General features: G+C 43.8%; 1 protein-coding gene across 7 annotated transcripts in view; it reads left to right on the top strand.

Annotated features, from left to right (window-relative positions):
- caska (calcium/calmodulin-dependent serine protein kinase a) overlaps window positions 1-19911 on the top strand; it is a 133229-nt gene that overhangs the window by 80262 nt on the left and 33056 nt on the right. For all 7 annotated transcript variants that reach the window (XM_041951242.1, XM_041951240.1, XM_041951238.1 and 4 more), the window contains exons 6-11: window positions 231-333; window positions 2123-2298; window positions 3701-3823; window positions 4882-4965; window positions 5112-5211; window positions 7300-7421. In XM_041951242.1, coding sequence (XP_041807176.1) covers window positions 231-333; window positions 2123-2298; window positions 3701-3823; window positions 4882-4965; window positions 5112-5211; window positions 7300-7421 — 708 coding nt within the window. The remainder of the gene's footprint in view (window positions 1-230; window positions 334-2122; window positions 2299-3700; window positions 3824-4881; window positions 4966-5111; window positions 5212-7299; window positions 7422-19911) is intronic.

The raw sequence follows: 19911 nt of genomic DNA, 5'->3' as shown, positions 1-19911 counted from the left end.
CTACTAAATTGTAACTAAAACCAATTGACTTTCTACATGAGACCGAAGCATAACCTCAATAATGTAGATCATTGGCTCTCCCTTGATCCACTGTCAGTGTGTGGTCGTAGTGGGTGATGGTTTGGGTGTGTCTTGCACATGTGATGCTATGTATTTATAGGTGGGTGTCACTCTTTAATTAGCAAAATGAGACCATCAAAGTCTTCTCTCCTCTCTTCTCTCATTCTCAGCCTCACTGTGTGCTGCTGGCGTCCAAAGAGAACTCGGCTCCAGTTAAGTTGGGGGGGTTTGGAGTAGCCATCCAGCTGGGAGAGTCGGGACTGGTGGCAGGAGGTACAATAAACACAACCATACATACTAATAAGATATTGTGCTAATTTCAAAAGAGGATACAACTGTTTTAGGAAAAAAATACCTGAAGCCCCATTGAGAGGGGGATGTAGGAGGAAGGTAGAGTGAGGGGGCAAAGATGCTGTGCTATGTGAATGAGACACAGATGGTACACAAACACATACACACCACTTCCCTCATGATCGATGATGTTCCTCGCTAAAGAACGCCTATAAAGCTGTAGAAATCAAAGTAAAAAGACATTTCAGAGCTTGCCAGAGAAACATCAGGTATTGAAGTTGTCTTCAGTATCAAAGTAAGCCAGTGATAGTTGTCTGTATATCCATGGGTACACTATAAATAGGAACTGGTAATAACTAATTCATTCTTGAAGTGATGCCAGTGTGCCAAAATGTAAAGAAATTTGGTTAAAAAAAAGCACAGGCTCAAAAGGAATAGCAGTACCAATCTGTAGCAGACATTGCAACGGCACATTGGATGAGCTCTGTCTTTCCTGATGGCTTCAAAGTTTTCTATTATCATATAAGTTCCACAGTAGGTTTCTAAGTTGCTGTGAACATGTTTCCATCTGATCAGCAAGACATTTTAGCTGAAACAGTTGGTAACTGTGGCTGTTTTTTGTTATTTATTGCTATTACTTTTATTTACCTATTATTACTTAGGTAGGGGTGAAAAATATGCACTCCAGACCGGATTAAAATCACTAACCAGTGCAGATGACGTTAACCCCCCTAATCTTATCTAGAGAAGTAAATTCTTTCTTGGTGGGAGTTTTCCATGGCATTGGTTAATTGACATATGTAGGCTATCTTTACTAAGAGACTCGTTGTCACTGTCTAGGGTGTGCTACTGACTGAGAATGTCGTACTGTAGTTTTTTTTCCCCTTTAGCATTAGCTATTGAGTGTTAGCAATTTACGCCATTAGCAAATTAAGCTGTCCATTTTCAACATTTAACATTTAGGAGGACCCATCATCCTGTTCATTTTGTATTCAACTTGAAAGTGGAAACTAGTTACCTTAGCTCACCAATGTTAGCAGTGATTCCCTGTAGGTGTTCATTTTTGTGTATGTTATTTCAACCCATCAGCAGATCCTGCAGTCAGTGTTGTGTTTGTCGTACATTACGCAAAGAAGGAGCTGTAGCTACTTAGCTGTTTCTCTTCCATGGGTCCAGATGTGGTGATAACAAATGACTGAACTATCAAAACTCACTGCAATGATACCCAATGATTTGAATCATGACATGAGTAACATGTGATGTGAATTTCTTCTGTTTGTTCATCACAATTTGACAAATCAGTTTCCATTTCAATTGCGGTTTAACTAAAATGTCAACAAATCCTATAAGTTGAAAACAGTATCAGCTATCAAGAACAGCAAAAACCAAAATAGCAAAATTGGAGCTCTGAGTTTTGTAAAGTATTGCAAGAAAAGTCCACTACACTTCACATTAAAAGCCAGAAAGTTCTGCTTTAGGTTTGGACATGGACATGAAAACTTTATTTGCAGGGGGAACACTTGTAAATGACTAAAATTACTAATAGAAAGATATCATGTATTGCTAGAGGTTTCAAAGTAGGAGGAAAAATCCGAAAACACGAGTTCAGAAATTGTAAAAATAGAAATTTGTAAAGAAGTCCCAGTAATCGTGGTGTGTGTATTTCTCTTCTCTGTGCATATGTTTAGATCCTCATTTTAATTCTACACTGTCCTTACCTGACTTCAGAAGTTACGCACCCACACCACTTGTAACCACTTTGTAACCCCAGGTCGGGTAGGAACTCCCCACTTCATGGCCCCAGAGGTGGTGAAGCGAGAGCCGTATGGTAAACCTGTGGACGTGTGGGGATGTGGAGTCATCCTCTTCATCCTGCTCTCAGGGTGTCTACCTTTCTATGGCACCAAGGAGCGTCTGTTTGAAGCCATCTGCAAGGGCAAATACAAGGTCAGGAGTTTATTTCAAGAATCTCCACAGCGGTTAAATGTAAAGTGAAAAAGTTTCAAATATGTGGTTTCAAACATCCATTCAGATCAAGAGTCCACACCTTAAAAGGGACAATCCACATTTTAGTTGCACTTGCACATTATATCTATAATATTGTTTTTCATTTAAAAAAATCTTCCATTAAACTGAACAGCAGAGACACAGACTGAAAGGATGCTCATCTATCATCTATGAGCTGCTTCACAGGCTGTTCTGAAGTATTGTCAACAGGCATTGTACTTTTCTGACTCCCAGCTGTAAGCCCTACATTCAAATAATATACATGTTGATGAAGTCTAAAAAAAAAAGTAGTAATCCCTTACTATAATTAGGGCAATGTAGATTCTATTTCAGAGGACATTTGACCTTAAAAGGGAATCTATTAGAGATCAGTTGGTGATTGGTTGGCCTGAAACTTTTACAGTGTTTTCATAGATTAGGAGCTAAGGCTGGTAAAAATAACATCTGTGCTCTCTGAGTTAATGGCTGAAATCTGGGAACACTGCAACATTGTTAATCAGAAGTCAGATGGGGCAAAGAGCAGTCAGAAAACCAGACAAGTTTCAAAAGAAGACAAAATAAGGAGTAAAGAAAAATGTTTTACCCAAACTGCCTATTGTGAAGTTAGCTTCCTTCACATTTTAAATTCCATTGTAAGCTGCAAATGTTTTCATGTTGTGTTTCACTTGGCAACACACTGCTACAAATGTGCAGCACAAAGAAGTAGCTCATTTAGGCTGTTTCTTTGGTGTGACTACAAGGTTAGCACCAGGCCTACCTACCTTGGAATAATGCGTGAACACTCCCATGTCATAATAAGGGGTGTCTTTCTTGTTCCTCCCATTCTGCTGACTTTGTTCTAATGCAGTGTTATAGCACTCTGGATGCACTTTCGTTTGTTTTACTTACAACTAAAGTGATTTAGATCATTTCAGAAATTTGCAATCGCTATGTTCCCAGATATCATGTAATAAAAACTGTGACATTATTATTATAATAGGAACAATGGCCAAACTACAGAAATATAACCTGAGTTGTAATGAACTGGAATTACCCTTTGGGGCTTGGAGGTCTGAAGTGCATACCACTGAATCATTCTTTCTTTTCCTCTTCTTTTGGTCACTTCTCACTATCACTATTTGGTACATGGATTTTATTTGCAGGCTGTATAATTAATGCAGCAAACGTTCTCTGTAGTTAATACCTCATATTCAATGTTAGTTAAAAGCATGCATAGCCAGTGCACAGGCAGCAGGCACACATGGATGATTATAATTTGGTACTTACGTATGTGTGTGCCATAGGACACACCCAAGAAACTTTTGTGTGTTCCTGATAAGTCTATGTATATTTGTGTGTGTAGATGAATCCCCGCCAGTGGGGCCACATCTCAGAGAGCGCGAAGGATCTGGTCAGGCGCATGCTGATGCTTGACCCTGCTGAGAGGATCACTGTTTACGAAGCTCTTAACCACCCCTGGCTCAAGGTATTGCGAGGCATTCAGTAGCACTGTTAAGTCATGTTCATGTTGTTTATACTACTTGTCGAAAATTATTTGACAAATTAACGCAACAATTACTTGCAAGTCTAGTGTGGATGTTTTTTAAGGAATGCTGCTCCTTACCACATGAGCCTGAATGCACCATCACGAAGATTAGAATCTTCAAAATGCTAATGGTTTTCAGTAGCAGTTTCTCACAGCTGAAACAGAAACAAAAAGGACATGCTATTTCCATCTTTACCATGTACAATCTCATGACTGCCTGCAATATCCACAATGTCTTTTCCAATATTTTTCATGAGCAATATATTTTTATTATTATATAATTATTTTTTGTAGTCTTAATATAATATATAAAATGTACACATATGTAGTCAACTTCTTATTTTGTATTTTGTATCTTTTATTGCTATTACTATTTCTATTGCTGCTGCCTGTAACACCCTAATTTTCTCAGCTGGGGATTAGTAAAGTTTACCCTATCTTATTTCAAAATGTATTTCCTGCTTTGGAAAAATGTAAGTGTGGGTGGTCTCTAAGAAGTGCATCCAAAGTTTTGCCTTTTGTGAAACTTTTTGCCTGTTTTTGAAACAAGAGTAGAATAGTAAAACCATGTAGCCTAAAGCCATCACATAATGATTAGTTGCTTGGGTTGCACAGCTCTTTACACAGGAAAACAACGACTGTTAGCACTGGCAAAGTGGGTTTACTGCCTGTCGTGCTGTCAGCAGAAGCTTTTATTGTGTGTTCTTCTATGGACAGTGATGGAGGGGTACGTAGAGATGACTGTTTGTCAATTCAAGTGAGACAACCCATTCACCTGAGAGCTGTGTTGCACATCATTCAAATCATCAAATTTAAGGGGCATCCCATCTTACAATGCTACATTTTAGCCCATGACACATGTTTCAAATTATTTGTCTTTTACTGTAACTGTAGAAAGCTGAAGATTAGACAATGAACTTCTATGATCTTCATGTGTAATATAAGCAGAGTGCCCCTTTAAGCTTTTGCTGAAGAAATTTTCTAACCTAATTCCCAAGGAGAGGGACCGGTATGCCTACAAAATCCACCTGCCAGAGACTGTGGAACAGCTGAGAAAGTTCAACTCCAGAAGGAAGCTCAAGGTTTGCATCTACACTCATACTGCCATGCATGCATTATTTTGCACCATTCAAGGTTGTTGTTATGAAATCATCACTATGTGTCCGAAGATGAGATGATTCTTCACAGTTACACATGCTCCTCTGCTGCTGCTGCTGTTGTGTTTCAGGGGGCTGTTCTGGCTGCAGTGTCCAGTCACAAGTTTAATTCCTTCTATGGAGACCCCCCTGAGGAACTCCATGATTTCTCTGATGACCCCACCTCCTCAGGTACACACAAAGACGAGCACTCAAATTTACATTTGTTGCCCCTTCATTGCTGATACACTTCCTCCCTCAAATGTCCTCACTCTGGTTTATTCTCTGGTTGTTGTTTTTTTTTTTTTGAAGTTCTGCGTCTGTGCAGGTTGTTATTACTACAAGTCAACTACTTCTTCTTAGATTTTTCACCCAGAAAGGCAATGTACAAACTATTCAGACAGGAATCTGTTTTATGTTTTCTGGTCATTGTTTTATTGTTGCTATTAATACTATCCAATTAGTGCTCTAATTGCTTCTAACTGTTTGTCAATTTATGGACAAGATTAGATGGGGCATGTAGAAGAATGGATTTTGTTGGACATGCAAATTTTTGGAAGACATTCATCTTAACAATACTGATACAACCACTTAAAGAAATGGGAAGATCAGACCATATTTTTAAGGCAGGGGTGGGATACCTTTTTCCTATCAAGGTTTATTTCAATTTGTGTAACATTCTTCATGGCCCATTTTCCATAGAATACCCCAGCAATTTTTCATAGGTCTGGGGTCACTGGTGATTGGGGGGGTCATGTCAGAATGTGGTCATATGAAAGCTGCTTGTTGGGCATCCAAACTCTGAGCTGAAGAGCGTTAACTTTATCCAAACCAACTTAGACACATGAGCTTGTCTTTTACAAAAAAAGACAAATAAAAGAGAAACCACTTGGAAGAATGTGTTACTGTACTATTTTATGTTATTTTCTTTATCTGTTTTCTACAACTACTTTTTTGTATTTATGAATTGCCTCACGGGTCGGATCAAATCGCCTATATGGCCTGGAGCCTGGAGGTTCCCCACCCTTGTTTTAAGGAATTTTGATACGGATGTTAAAATTGGATTATAGCTTTCTGGAGTTAGGTCATTTATGTTCAGAGTAACCTTTGTTCCAAATAGGTAAAGCCTCAAGGTGAACTCTTTTATGTATTTCCTACCAGTGGACTTTCTCTTTCAGTCTTTCCAAGATACAGAATATTAAACTTTGTGTTATTCACCTTGTAACCTGACATACTGCCTCTGTACACACAGACACAGTTCTTCTGTAGTTTTGGCTGGGACTCTGCCAGATGTTTTAAGAAAAGTACAATATAATGTACATAGAGGCCAATGTGATGTTCATAGTTTCCAGTTGTTACTTCATCAGTAAGGGGTGGGATCTAATTGTCAGCACTAAGAGGAGTGACAGCAGGTCAGGCCTGTTGTGTTCCACTGGACAAGCTATTGGGCTTTCATATGCTGGTGTTAGTCAGAACTTCTGCACTAGGGTTGCTGTACAGTAGTTTTATCCATTTAATGGTATTTTGTCCAAAGCCAAATCTGGGCAGTATTTCATATAGATTCATATGCCATTCCACTGTGTTGAAAGCCTTCTCAGCATCCAGGAATGGAATGGCCATATCTTGGCTTTTCTTTTCAGTATAGATAACATGTAGCACCCTTCTGAAACTAGAAAATACCTGCATGCCCCTGATGTATCCAGCTCCAACTGTTTTTAACATTGATATTAAAATTGATGTTAATTTGCAAACTGTCAATGTTTGTTTGTCTATTTCTATTAATGCTTCCCACCTGCTAGGACTATTAGCAGCAGAACGTAGGTATCCGTTGGTGGTTTGTGTGTTGTGATTCTAGTAACTTACTCTTATTAAAGGTTGTCTCTCTGTGTTTAATAGCTTGCCTTTAATTAATAATTCAGAAAATGTTTTAGTCTTTGAGTGAAGTGCATGTGCATGCTTAGCACAGCGGCATTCAGAGAACCTTGAGGTGACTGATGGTCTGTGTCTGTGTCTGTGTCTGTGTGTCTGTGTGTGTGTGTTTGTTTGTGTGTGTTTGTGTGTGTGTGTGTCTGTGTGTGTGTGTGTGTGTGTGTGTGTGTGTCCGTCTGTCTGTATGTGTCTGTGTGTCTGTCTGTGTGTCTGTCTGTCTGTGTGTGTGTGTGTGTGTGTGTCTGTCTGTCTGTGTGTCTGTCTGTCTGTCTGTGTTTGTGTGTGTGTGTGTGTGTGTGTGTGTGTGTGTGTGTGTGTGTGTGTGTGTGTGTGTCTGTGTGTGTGTTGCAGGGGCTGTGTCTCAGGTGTTGGACAGTTTAGAGGAGATCCACGCTTTGACAGACTGCAGTGAAAAAGATTTAGATTTCCTTCACAGTGTTTTCCAAGACCAGCATCTACACACACTGCTCGATGTAAGTGTTCCACACAAACACCTACACAAACACACCTGCTCACCAGGAGTGATAACCATTCACACACACAAGTTAGCACACTGGGATACTCTACTTTATTAATGAAACAGAGTGGCCTTCATAAAGTTTAATTCTCCGGAAATGTAAGATCCTGTCAGTATTACAAACCGTTGTGCAGTGTTTGGGCGCCAGATAAGGCTTTTAACACATTCATCTGTTCCTACAACTGGACTTCCTGGTGTTATGCCCCGGTCTAGGGGAACCTTTGACAAAACATGATGAGGTGCTCCCCCAGTCTTCCCACTCCAAGAAAGCCAGCAACCACAAGGCAAGTTCAAATAATAAGAGCAGTTTTATTGGCTTCAGAGGGAGAAATAACAAACAAAAACACTCTAGATAGCCCTAACTTACCTAACCAAAAGAAAAGGGAAATAAATGACAACTGATAAGCCTACCTCCTATAAATGAGGAAACAGGAGAAAACTGGATTAAATCAAAGGCTTCTCCCTCCTACTACTGCTCACTTTCTACTTAAAGGAATTTAATAGAGTTTGACAATCACCATGATTCACACTACACACGCTACAAACGGATCGTAAGATGCTGCCGTTCACAATGATGACCTGGCATTTCCTGGTGGTGGAAAGGCTGGAGAGGAGGGAGCGCGCAGTCCGCTGGCTGTTCAAATAGTGCGGGGGATCCGCCCCTTGACCAATCAGGCGAGGCAATCACATCACCCAATGGACACACCCGCTCCTCGTTCACACATCATTGACACACACACACACACCTAGAAGAGAGGGGAAAACTCAAACAAACAGACAAAACTAAAAATATGAACCACAGGGTCATAACACCCCCCTACCTAAAAATCGGACATTTACCCCCTAGAGTAAATGTGCGATTCAATGCGATCGGGACAAAGCATCAGCAATGATGTTTTCTAATCCTTTCTTATAACGAATCTCAATGTTGAAATCTTGAAGTAGTAATGACCAGCGCATAAGGCGTTGGTTACTGTTTTGCATCCGAGTCAAGAACATGAGGGGATTGTGGTCAGAAAACACGAGGATTGGCACCGAGCTTGAACCAAGATACACTTCAAAGTGTTGCAAAGCCAACAATAAGGCCAGTGCCTCTTTTTCTATGGTGCTGTAGTGTAACTGATGCGTTTTGAACTTTTTGGAGAAGTAGCAAACTGGATGATCAACGCCATACTCGTCCTCCTGCAGGAGCACCGCGCCCGCGCCGAGCGCGCTGGCGTCCACCTCCAGTTTGAAGGGGCGCACAAAGTTTGGAGCTGCGAGCACCGGAGCGCTGCAGAGAAGAGCTTTGGCAGCTTCGAATGCGGCTTGACATGTTTCTGACCACCGGAATGGCGACTTAGGGCTTGCTAAGGTAGTGAGTGGAGCAACGACGTCAGCGAAATTTCTGCAAAACGCCCGATAATAGCCAGCCATTCCCAAAAAACGGCGGAGCTCACGGTGGGTCTGGGGGACTGGAAAGTCAGCGATAGCCTGAACTTTGGCCATGACAGGGCAAACTTGGCCCTGACCGACTTGTTTACCTAAATAGGTAACAATTGCCTTACCAAATTCACATTTGGCCAGGTTAAGCGTCAGAGAAGCGGCGCGCAAACGATCAAAAATCTCACGCAACGTTTCTACATGCTCAGTCCATGTCGATGAATATGCCACGATATCATCGAGATAGACCTCACAGTTTCTGATGTTACACAGAACAGTACTCATCAGTCGCTGAAAAGTGGCAGGTGCATTACGCAGCCCAAATGGCATGACTGTGTACTGTAAAAAGTGATCAGGAGTGACGAAAACGCTGATCTCAGATGCGCGTTCTGTCAGTGGGACCTGCCAGTAGCCTTTAAGGAGATCTAGTTTTGTGACATACTTAGCAGAGCCCACACGATCAACACAGTCATCCATTCGGGGTAGCGGGAATGAATCCGGTTTGGTGATGGCGTTAACCTTGCGGTAATCGTTACAGAAACGTGGAGTCTGATCAGCTTTTGGCACAAGCAGCGAAGGAGAGCTCCAAGCGCTACAACTCGGGACAGCGAAACCATGGTCAATCAAATATCTTACCTCGTTTTTCATCATAGCGCGTTTCGCCGGATTGACGCGATAAGCATGCTGCTTAATAGGCTTGTGATTTCCCACATCAACATCATGTTTTAGTACATTGGTCTGAGAGGGAACATCACCAAATAAACTCGAATATTCTCGAATGAGATCACATATGTCGGAGCGAAAAGAGTCGGAAATATGTGCCAAATACACATCCAAATTTGACAAGATCTCAGAGTTCCGAAGGCGCGCACAGGACACGGAGTGATGCCTGTCATCCAGCCCATCGTCACCGGGATGGTACGGGGGCTGAGTGACAGACACAGAAGCGACAGGTGCAATAGCTGAAAGCGAGTCGGCAGAATTTTTACGGTCAACATATTTTTTAAGCATGTTGATGTGACACACACGGGTCTTTTTCTTGCGGTCGGGGGTCTGGATTAAGTAATCCGTTTCACTGATTTTATGATCAATCACATAGGGACCTGAAAATTTCGCCTGTAGTGCGGAACCAACAACGGGCAGCAAGACTAAGACGCGGTCGCCGGACTGGAATGTCCGCGCAACTGTCTTTTTGTCAAATCTCGTTTTCATTTTCGTTTGGGCGACACCCAATGAGTTACGAGCCAGATCACAGGCATGGTGCAGTCGCTCACGAAAAGAACTGACATAGTCCAGAATGTTAAATTTGGGGCCAGACTTGTCGGCGAGCCATTTTTCTCGCAGAAGGCGCAGTGGACCGCGCACAGTATGGCCAAAGACTAAATCAGCAGGGCTGAATCCAAGCGCCTCTTGTGGGGTTTCTCGCGCGGCAAACAACAACAGCGGCAAGCCCTCGTCCCATTCACGGTTTGACTCAGTGCAAAACTTACGAAGCATGCTTTTCAAAGTTTGATGAAAGCGCTCCAATGCACCCTGGCTCTCTGGATGATATGCGCTTGACGTACGATGTTTTATTTTGAGTTCGGACATGACCTGGGCAAAGATTTTGGACATGAAATTAGATCCTTGGTCACTTTGGATGCTTTTCGGGAGACCAAATGTGGAGAAGAACTTCACTAGCGCTTTCACGACGGCACGGGACTTTAGAGAACGCAAGGGGACAGCCTCTGGGTAACGTGTAGCAGCACACATCACAGTGAGGATATACTGGTTACCGGATTTCGTTTTTGGAAGAGGACCAACACAGTCCACAATCACATGCTCAAATGGTTCACCAATGACAGGGATTGGCTTCAACGGAGCAACCGGAATCATCTGGTTCGGTTTACCGGAGATTTGACAAGTTGGACACGAACGACAGAATTTCACCACATCAGACTTAAGTCCCGGCCAGAAGAAAAAACGGAGGACACGATTATAAGTTTTCTTAATTCCTAAATGGCCGGACATGCAGTGATCATGAGCCAAACTCAGAACTTGAGAACGGAACGGCTGTGGGACTACAATTTGTGACACAGATTCGTGCGTAAAACCAGAGCTAGGAGACCAGTGGCGCATCAGGACACCTTCATCAAGGCAGTAAGACACAGACTTTTCACACTTTGGGTTTTCCATGAGAGAAAAACAATGGGACAGAGTAACATCAGAATTCTGAGCAGCAATCAGTTGTTCTTTGTCTATTGACAGTGTAAGGTTTTCAATGTCAGGCTGAAGTGCGACAGAAACAGGTGCGTTTACTTTACACTCTGAAAAGGTTTGTGTTGGATCAGAGGAATTCAGAAAAGAGTCACTAAGATCCACCAAGTCACCAAGCTTTCGTGTCTGAGCACGAGTCACTGCACACACGGGGAACAAAGGTAACACATCTGGCCCAACCGGGTCAGAAGCACGCACATCCGCGCACGGATTTTCGATTACTTCAGGCGGAGGAAATACTTTTCCACCAGCCAAGTCATTTCCGAGGATCAGATCGACCCCAGCTATCGGTAGCTGTGGTCTTACGGCAATTTTAACTTTGTCTGACACAAATCGAGAGACTAGATGCACAAAATGTAAAGGTACGCGTACCACACTCATTTTAACTCCCCACGCTAACACATCTGAGCCGCAATAAGACTCATCAGAGAAAGGGAGAACATCACCACGAATAAGTGATTGTTTCGCTCCAGTATCCCGCAGGATAGTGATGGATACGGGCTCTTTATTTTCCCCCAAGCTAACAGAACCATTTGAAATAAAGGGTCTGAAAACATCGTCAATTTGGTCTTCTTTCGGTTTTGCCAAATTCCTGCTCTGCGCAGAGGGTGATTTATTTTTGGTTTGAATTAAACCGATTGGAGACGGTGTTTTGACATTTTTGATTTGCTCTTTTCGTTTAAGAGTGGGACAGGAGCCGATCAGGTGTCCCTGCTCATGGCAGTAAAAACACTCGCGGGTTTCCATAGCGGTGGAAACAGCAGGGTTGCGGCGGTTACTTTTAGGAGATCTGATTTTGCGGTCAGCGGGGACCGAATCACGACGAAAAAGTGGAGAGAAAACATTTTTGTGCGTCAAAGCAAATTCATCTGCCAACACAGCGGCGTCAGCGAGACACGTAGTCTTTTGCTCATTCAAATAAATCACGATTTTCTCAGGAATTCTATTCTTGAATTCTTCCATCAACATAAGCTCGCGCAGATGCTCAAAAGTTTGAATTTTGCTGGCCTGGCACCACTTATCAAACAGAACACTTTTCTCCCTCGCGAACTCAACATATGTTTGGGTGGCAGTTTTTTCACATTTCCTAAATTTTTGGCGATATGCCTCTGGCACTAATTCATACGCACGGAGGACGGTGGCTTTGACAATGTCATAATTCATACTGTCTTCAATCGACAGAGAGGTGCACACTTCTTGAGCCTTACCCATGAGTTTACATTGAAGCAAAAGAGGCCAAACCCCTTTAGGCCAATTCAATGTAGCAGCGATACGTTCGAAAACATTAAAATACGAATCCACCTCAGACTCTCTGAAAGGTGGGACTAATGCGATGTGCCGACTAACGTCAAAGCTGTCATGGGGCGGACTAGTAGGTGGTGACTGTGAGGTTGAGGGAATGGCAGCCGCAGCCGCTCCCCGCTCTAGCTCCAGAGCTTTCAACCTTAAACTCATGGCTTCCACCTCCAACTCCCGATTTCTCACTTCAACCTCCTTTATGCGCAGAGTTAATCTGAGCTCCTCTGCCGTCATGACAGGTTTAACGGGGGAGGTATGGAGTGGGGCAGGAATACCAGATACAGCACCGAGCTCAGCTCCCTCGATGGAGGCTGGCTCACCGAACAAACCCCGTTCACTTAGCTTTTTATGCAAAAGCTCTTTCAGCTCCTGCTTTTTAACGTTTAGTGGCACAGTCACATCAAATGTATTGGCTATGAAAATGAGATCACTTTTATTATATCTCTCAAGTTTATCCACAGTCGGATTTGTAACAAAATCCTCTAATTTAAACTCCATAATCGCCACCCCACAAACGAAAAACTGCCAACCAACAAGCAGAGATAATGAGGAAGAAAAGAATCACACTTACCAGATACTGCGAAGAACTACGAGACAAAAAAAAAACGGACGAGCCCCCAAATCATGTTATGCCCCGGTCTAGGGGAACCTTTGACAAAACATGATGAGGTGCTCCCCCAGTCTTCCCACTCCAAGAAAGCCAGCAACCACAAGGCAAGTTCAAATAATAAGAGCAGTTTTATTGGCTTCAGAGGGAGAAATAACAAACAAAAACACTCTAGATAGCCCTAACTTACCTAACCAAAAGAAAAGGGAAATAAATGACAACTGATAAGCCTACCTCCTATAAATGAGGAAACAGGAGAAAACTGGATTAAATCAAAGGCTTCTCCCTCCTACTACTGCTCACTTTCTACTTAAAGGAATTTAATAGAGTTTGACAATCACCATGATTCACACTACACACGCTACAAACGGATCGTAAGATGCTGCCGTTCACAATGATGACCTGGCATTTCCTGGTGGTGGAAAGGCTGGAGAGGAGGGAGCGCGCAGTCCGCTGGCTGTTCAAATAGTGCGGGGGATCCGCCCCTTGACCAATCAGGCGAGGCAATCACATCACCCAATGGACACACCCGCTCCTCGTTCACACATCATTGACACACACACACACACACCTAGAAGAGAGGGGAAAACTCAAACAAACAGACAAAACTAAAAATATGAACCACAGGGTCATAACACCCCCCTACCTAAAAATCGGACATTTACCCCCTAGAGTAAATGTGCGATTCAATGCGATCGGGACAAAGCATCAGCAATGATGTTTTCTAATCCTTTCTTATAACGAATCTCAATGTTGAAATCTTGAAGTAGTAATGACCAGCGCATAAGGCGTTGGTTACTGTTTTGCATCCGAGTCAAGAACATGAGGGGATTGTGGTCAGAAAACACGAGGATTGGCACCGAGCTTGAACCAAGATACACTTCAAAGTGTTGCAAAGCCAACAATAAGGCCAGTGCCTCTTTTTCTATGGTGCTGTAGTGTAACTGATGCGTTTTGAACTTTTTGGAGAAGTAGCAAACTGGATGATCAACGCCATACTCGTCCTCCTGCAGGAGCACCGCGCCCGCGCCGAGCGCGCTGGCGTCCACCTCCAGTTTGAAGGGGCGCACAAAGTTTGGAGCTGCGAGCACCGGAGCGCTGCAGAGAAGAGCTTTGGCAGCTTCGAATGCGGCTTGACATGTTTCTGACCACCGGAATGGCGACTTAGGGCTTGCTAAGGTAGTGAGTGGAGCAACGACGTCAGCGAAATTTCTGCAAAACGCCCGATAATAGCCAGCCATTCCCAAAAAAACGGCGGAGCTCACGGTGGGTCTGGGGGACTGGAAAGTCAGCGATAGCCTGAACTTTGGCCATGACAGGGCAAACTTGGCCCTGACCGACTTGTTTACCTAAATAGGTAACAATTGCCTTACCAAATTCACATTTGGCCAGGTTAAGCGTCAGAGAAGCGGCGCGCAAACGATCAAAAATCTCACGCAACGTTTCTACATGCTCAGTCCATGTCGATGAATATGCCACGATATCATCGAGATAGACCTCACAGTTTCTGATGTTACACAGAACAGTACTCATCAGTCGCTGAAAAGTGGCAGGTGCATTACGCAGCCCAAATGGCATGACTGTGTACTGTAAAAAGTGATCAGGAGTGACGAAAACGCTGATCTCAGATGCGCGTTCTGTCAGTGGGACCTGCCAGTAGCCTTTAAGGAGATCTAGTTTTGTGACATACTTAGCAGAGCCCACACGATCAACACAGTCATCCATTCGGGGTAGCGGGAATGAATCCGGTTTGGTGATGGCGTTAACCTTGCGGTAATCGTTACAGAAACGTGGAGTCTGATCAGCTTTTGGCACAAGCAGCGAAGGAGAGCTCCAAGCGCTACAACTCGGGACAGCGAAACCATGGTCAATCAAATATCTTACCTCGTTTTTCATCATAGCGCGTTTCGCCGGATTGACGCGATAAGCATGCTGCTTAATAGGCTTGTGATTTCCCACATCAACATCATGTTTTAGTACATTGGTCTGAGAGGGAACATCACCAAATAAACTCGAATATTCTCGAATGAGATCACATATGTCGGAGCGAAAAGAGTCGGAAATATGTGCCAAATACACATCCAAATTTGACAAGATCTCAGAGTTCCGAAGGCGCGCACAGGACACGGAGTGATGCCTGTCATCCAGCCCATCGTCACCGGGATGGTACGGGGGCTGAGTGACAGACACAGAAGCGACAGGTGCAATAGCTGAAAGCGAGTCGGCAGAATTTTTACGGTCAACATATTTTTTAAGCATGTTGATGTGACACACACGGGTCTTTTTCTTGCGGTCGGGGGTCTGGATTAAGTAATCCGTTTCACTGATTTTATGATCAATCACATAGGGACCTGAAAATTTCGCCTGTAGTGCGGAACCAACAACGGGCAGCAAGACTAAGACGCGGTCGCCGGACTGGAATGTCCGCGCAACTGTCTTTTTGTCAAATCTCGTTTTCATTTTCGTTTGGGCGACACCCAATGAGTTACGAGCCAGATCACAGGCATGGTGCAGTCGCTCACGAAAAGAACTGACATAGTCCAGAATGTTAAATTTGGGGCCAGACTTGTCGGCGAGCCATTTTTCTCGCAGAAGGCGCAGTGGACCGCGCACAGTATGGCCAAAGACTAAATCAGCAGGGCTGAATCCAAGCGCCTCTTGTGGGGTTTCTCGCGCGGCAAACAACAACAGCGGCAAGCCCTCGTCCCATTCACGGTTTGACTCAGTGCAAAACTTACGAAGCATGCTTTTCAAAGTTTGATGAAAGCGCTCCAATGCACCCTGGCTCTCTGGATGATATGCGCTTGACGTACGATGTTTTATTTTGAGTTCGGACATGACCTGGGCAAAGATTTTGGACATGAAATTAGATCCTTGGTCACTTTGGATGCTTTTCGGGAGACCAAATGTGGAGAAGAACTTCACTAGCGCTTTCACGACGGCACGGGACTTTAGAGAACGCAAGGGGACAGCCTCTGGGTAACGTGTAGCAGCACACATCACAGTGAGGATATACTGGTTACCGGATTTCGTTTTTGGAAGAGGACCAACACAGTCCACAATCACATGCTCAAATGGTTCACCAATGACAGGGATTGGCTTCAACGGAGCAACCGGAATCATCTGGTTCGGTTTACCGGAGATTTGACAAGTTGGACACGAACGACAGAATTTCACCACATCAGACTTAAGTCCCGGCCAGAAGAAAAAACGGAGGACACGATTATAAGTTTTCTTAATTCCTAAATGGCCGGACATGCAGTGATCATGAGCCAAACTCAGAACTTGAGAACGGAACGGCTGTGGGACTACAATTTGTGACACAGATTCGTGCGTAAAACCAGAGCTAGGAGACCAGTGGCGCATCAGGACACCTTCATCAAGGCAGTAAGACACAGACTTTTCACACTTTGGGTTTTCCATGAGAGAAAAACAATGGGACAGAGTAACATCAGAATTCTGAGCAGCAATCAGTTGTTCTTTGTCTATTGACAGTGTAAGGTTTTCAATGTCAGGCTGAAGTGCGACAGAAACAGGTGCGTTTACTTTACACTCTGAAAAGGTTTGTGTTGGATCAGAGGAATTCAGAAAAGAGTCACTAAGATCCACCAAGTCACCAAGCTTTCGTGTCTGAGCACGAGTCACTGCACACACGGGGAACAAAGGTAACACATCTGGCCCAACCGGGTCAGAAGCACGCACATCCGCGCACGGATTTTCGATTACTTCAGGCGGAGGAAATACTTTTCCACCAGCCAAGTCATTTCCGAGGATCAGATCGACCCCAGCTATCGGTAGCTGTGGTCTTACGGCAATTTTAACTTTGTCTGACACAAATCGAGAGACTAGATGCACAAAATGTAAAGGTACGCGTACCACACTCATTTTAACTCCCCACGCTAACACATCTGAGCCGCAATAAGACTCATCAGAGAAAGGGAGAACATCACCACGAATAAGTGATTGTTTCGCTCCAGTATCCCGCAGGATAGTGATGGATACGGGCTCTTTATTTTCCCCCAAGCTAACAGAACCATTTGAAATAAAGGGTCTGAAAACATCGTCAATTTGGTCTTCTTTCGGTTTTGCCAAATTCCTGCTCTGCGCAGAGGGTGATTTATTTTTGGTTTGAATTAAACCGATTGGAGACGGTGTTTTGACATTTTTGATTTGCTCTTTTCGTTTAAGAGTGGGACAGGAGCCGATCAGGTGTCCCTGCTCATGGCAGTAAAAACACTCGCGGGTTTCCATAGCGGTGGAAACAGCAGGGTTGCGGCGGTTACTTTTAGGAGATCTGATTTTGCGGTCAGCGGGGACCGAATCACGACGAAAAAGTGGAGAGAAAACATTTTTGTGCGTCAAAGCAAATTCATCTGCCAACACAGCGGCGTCAGCGAGACACGTAGTCTTTTGCTCATTCAAATAAATCACGATTTTCTCAGGAATTCTATTCTTGAATTCTTCCATCAACATAAGCTCGCGCAGATGCTCAAAAGTTTGAATTTTGCTGGCCTGGCACCACTTATCAAACAGAACACTTTTCTCCCTCGCGAACTCAACATATGTTTGGGTGGCAGTTTTTTCACATTTCCTAAATTTTTGGCGATATGCCTCTGGCACTAATTCATACGCACGGAGGACGGTGGCTTTGACAATGTCATAATTCATACTGTCTTCAATCGACAGAGAGGTGCACACTTCTTGAGCCTTACCCATGAGTTTACATTGAAGCAAAAGAGGCCAAACCCCTTTAGGCCAATTCAATGTAGCAGCGATACGTTCGAAAACATTAAAATACGAATCCACCTCAGACTCTCTGAAAGGTGGGACTAATGCGATGTGCCGACTAACGTCAAAGCTGTCATGGGGCGGACTAGTAGGTGGTGACTGTGAGGTTGAGGGAATGGCAGCCGCAGCCGCTCCCCGCTCTAGCTCCAGAGCTTTCAACCTTAAACTCATGGCTTCCACCTCCAACTCCCGATTTCTCACTTCAACCTCCTTTATGCGCAGAGTTAATCTGAGCTCCTCTGCCGTCATGACAGGTTTAACGGGGGAGGTATGGAGTGGGGCAGGAATACCAGATACAGCACCGAGCTCAGCTCCCTCGATGGAGGCTGGCTCACCGAACAAACCCCGTTCACTTAGCTTTTTATGCAAAAGCTCTTTCAGCTCCTGCTTTTTAACGTTTAGTGGCACAGTCACATCAAATGTATTGGCTATGAAAATGAGATCACTTTTATTATATCTCTCAAGTTTATCCACAGTCGGATTTGTAACAAAATCCTCTAATTTAAACTCCATAATCGCCACCCCACAAACGAAAAACTGCCAACCAACAAGCAGAGATAATGAGGAAGAAAAGAATCACACTTACCAGATACTGCGAAGAACTACGAGACAAAAAAAAAAACGGACGAGCCCCCAAATCATGTTATGCCCCGGTCTAGGGGAACCTTTGACAAAACATGATGAGGTGCTCCCCCAGTCTTCCCACTCCAAGAAAGCCAGCAACCACAAGGCAAGTTCAAATAATAAGAGCAGTTTTATTGGCTTCAGAGGGAGAAATAACAAACAAAAACACTCTAGATAGCCCTAACTTACCTAACCAAAAGAAAAGGGAAATAAATGACAACTGATAAGCCTACCTCCTATAAATGAGGAAACAGGAGAAAACTGGATTAAATCAAAGGCTTCTCCCTCCTACTACTGCTCACTTTCTACTTAAAGGAATTTAATAGAGTTTGACAATCACCATGATTCACACTACACACGCTACAAACGGATCGTAAGATGCTGCCGTTCACAATGATGACCTGGCATTTCCTGGTGGTGGAAAGGCTGGAGAGGAGGGAGCGCGCAGTCCGCTGGCTGTTCAAATAGTGCGGGGGATCCGCCCCTTGACCAATCAGGCGAGGCAATCACATCACCCAATGGACACACCCGCTCCTCGTTCACACATCATTGACACACACACACACACACCTAGAAGAGAGGGGAAAACTCAAACAAACAGACAAAACTAAAAATATGAACCACAGGGTCATAACACTGGATTGTATTTAATTGTCTCACCAGTACCAAGAACAACAAACCCCTGCCATAGTAGTGCCCTGCACTGTTTTCAGTCAGGGGTATTTTTGGATCGAATCCCTGCTCAAGCTGAAATATTAAACATACTGAATATGGCCCCCAAGCCAGTAGTGTCAGTTCCCTTATGGATGAACAGCAGGCACGTTGGATGTGCCTTTCCTCTCAGTACTACACATGACACATGGCACTAGGCACTGGTCTTTTTGCGATTGCATGATTAAAATAGAGCCCTAAATAAGACATAGACATTTTATGCAATATAACCCATAAATAGCTTCCTTTCACCTACACACAGAAGGATCATCATTGCTCAATGTAAAAAGGTTGTGTTGTTTTTAGATGTGTCATTACATTCTTCTACATGTTTGTGTGTTAAACACAAATGGGCAGAGTGCAGTCCCGAACCTCTCTCTTTATCTCTCTCTCTCTCTCTCTCTCTCTCTCTCTCTCTCACACACACACACACACACACACATACTCACCCTCACCCGGTCGAAGCAGATGGCCCCCACCAACAGCCTGGTTCTGCTCGAGGTTTCTGCCTCCTAAAAGAAAGTCTTTCCCCGCCACTGTCACAAAGTGCTTGCTCATGAGGGAATTGTTGGGTCTCTGTAGATAAAGAGTTTGGTCTGTAGCTGCTCTATATGGAAAGTGTCCTGAGACAACTTTGGTTGTGATTTGGCGCTATATAAATAAAATTAAAAAATTGAGAATTGAATTGAAGTTGCAAGCAGTGAACTTGACTAATGGCGGTTTGCTACTCGTTTCTATG

The sequence above is a fragment of the Chelmon rostratus genome, chromosome 13 (assembly GCF_017976325.1).
Source record: "Chelmon rostratus isolate fCheRos1 chromosome 13, fCheRos1.pri, whole genome shotgun sequence".
NCBI lineage: Eukaryota > Metazoa > Chordata > Actinopteri > Chaetodontiformes > Chaetodontidae > Chelmon > Chelmon rostratus.
Note: the sequence above shows the minus strand (reverse complement) of the source record. Positions and strands in the feature narration are given on the sequence as shown.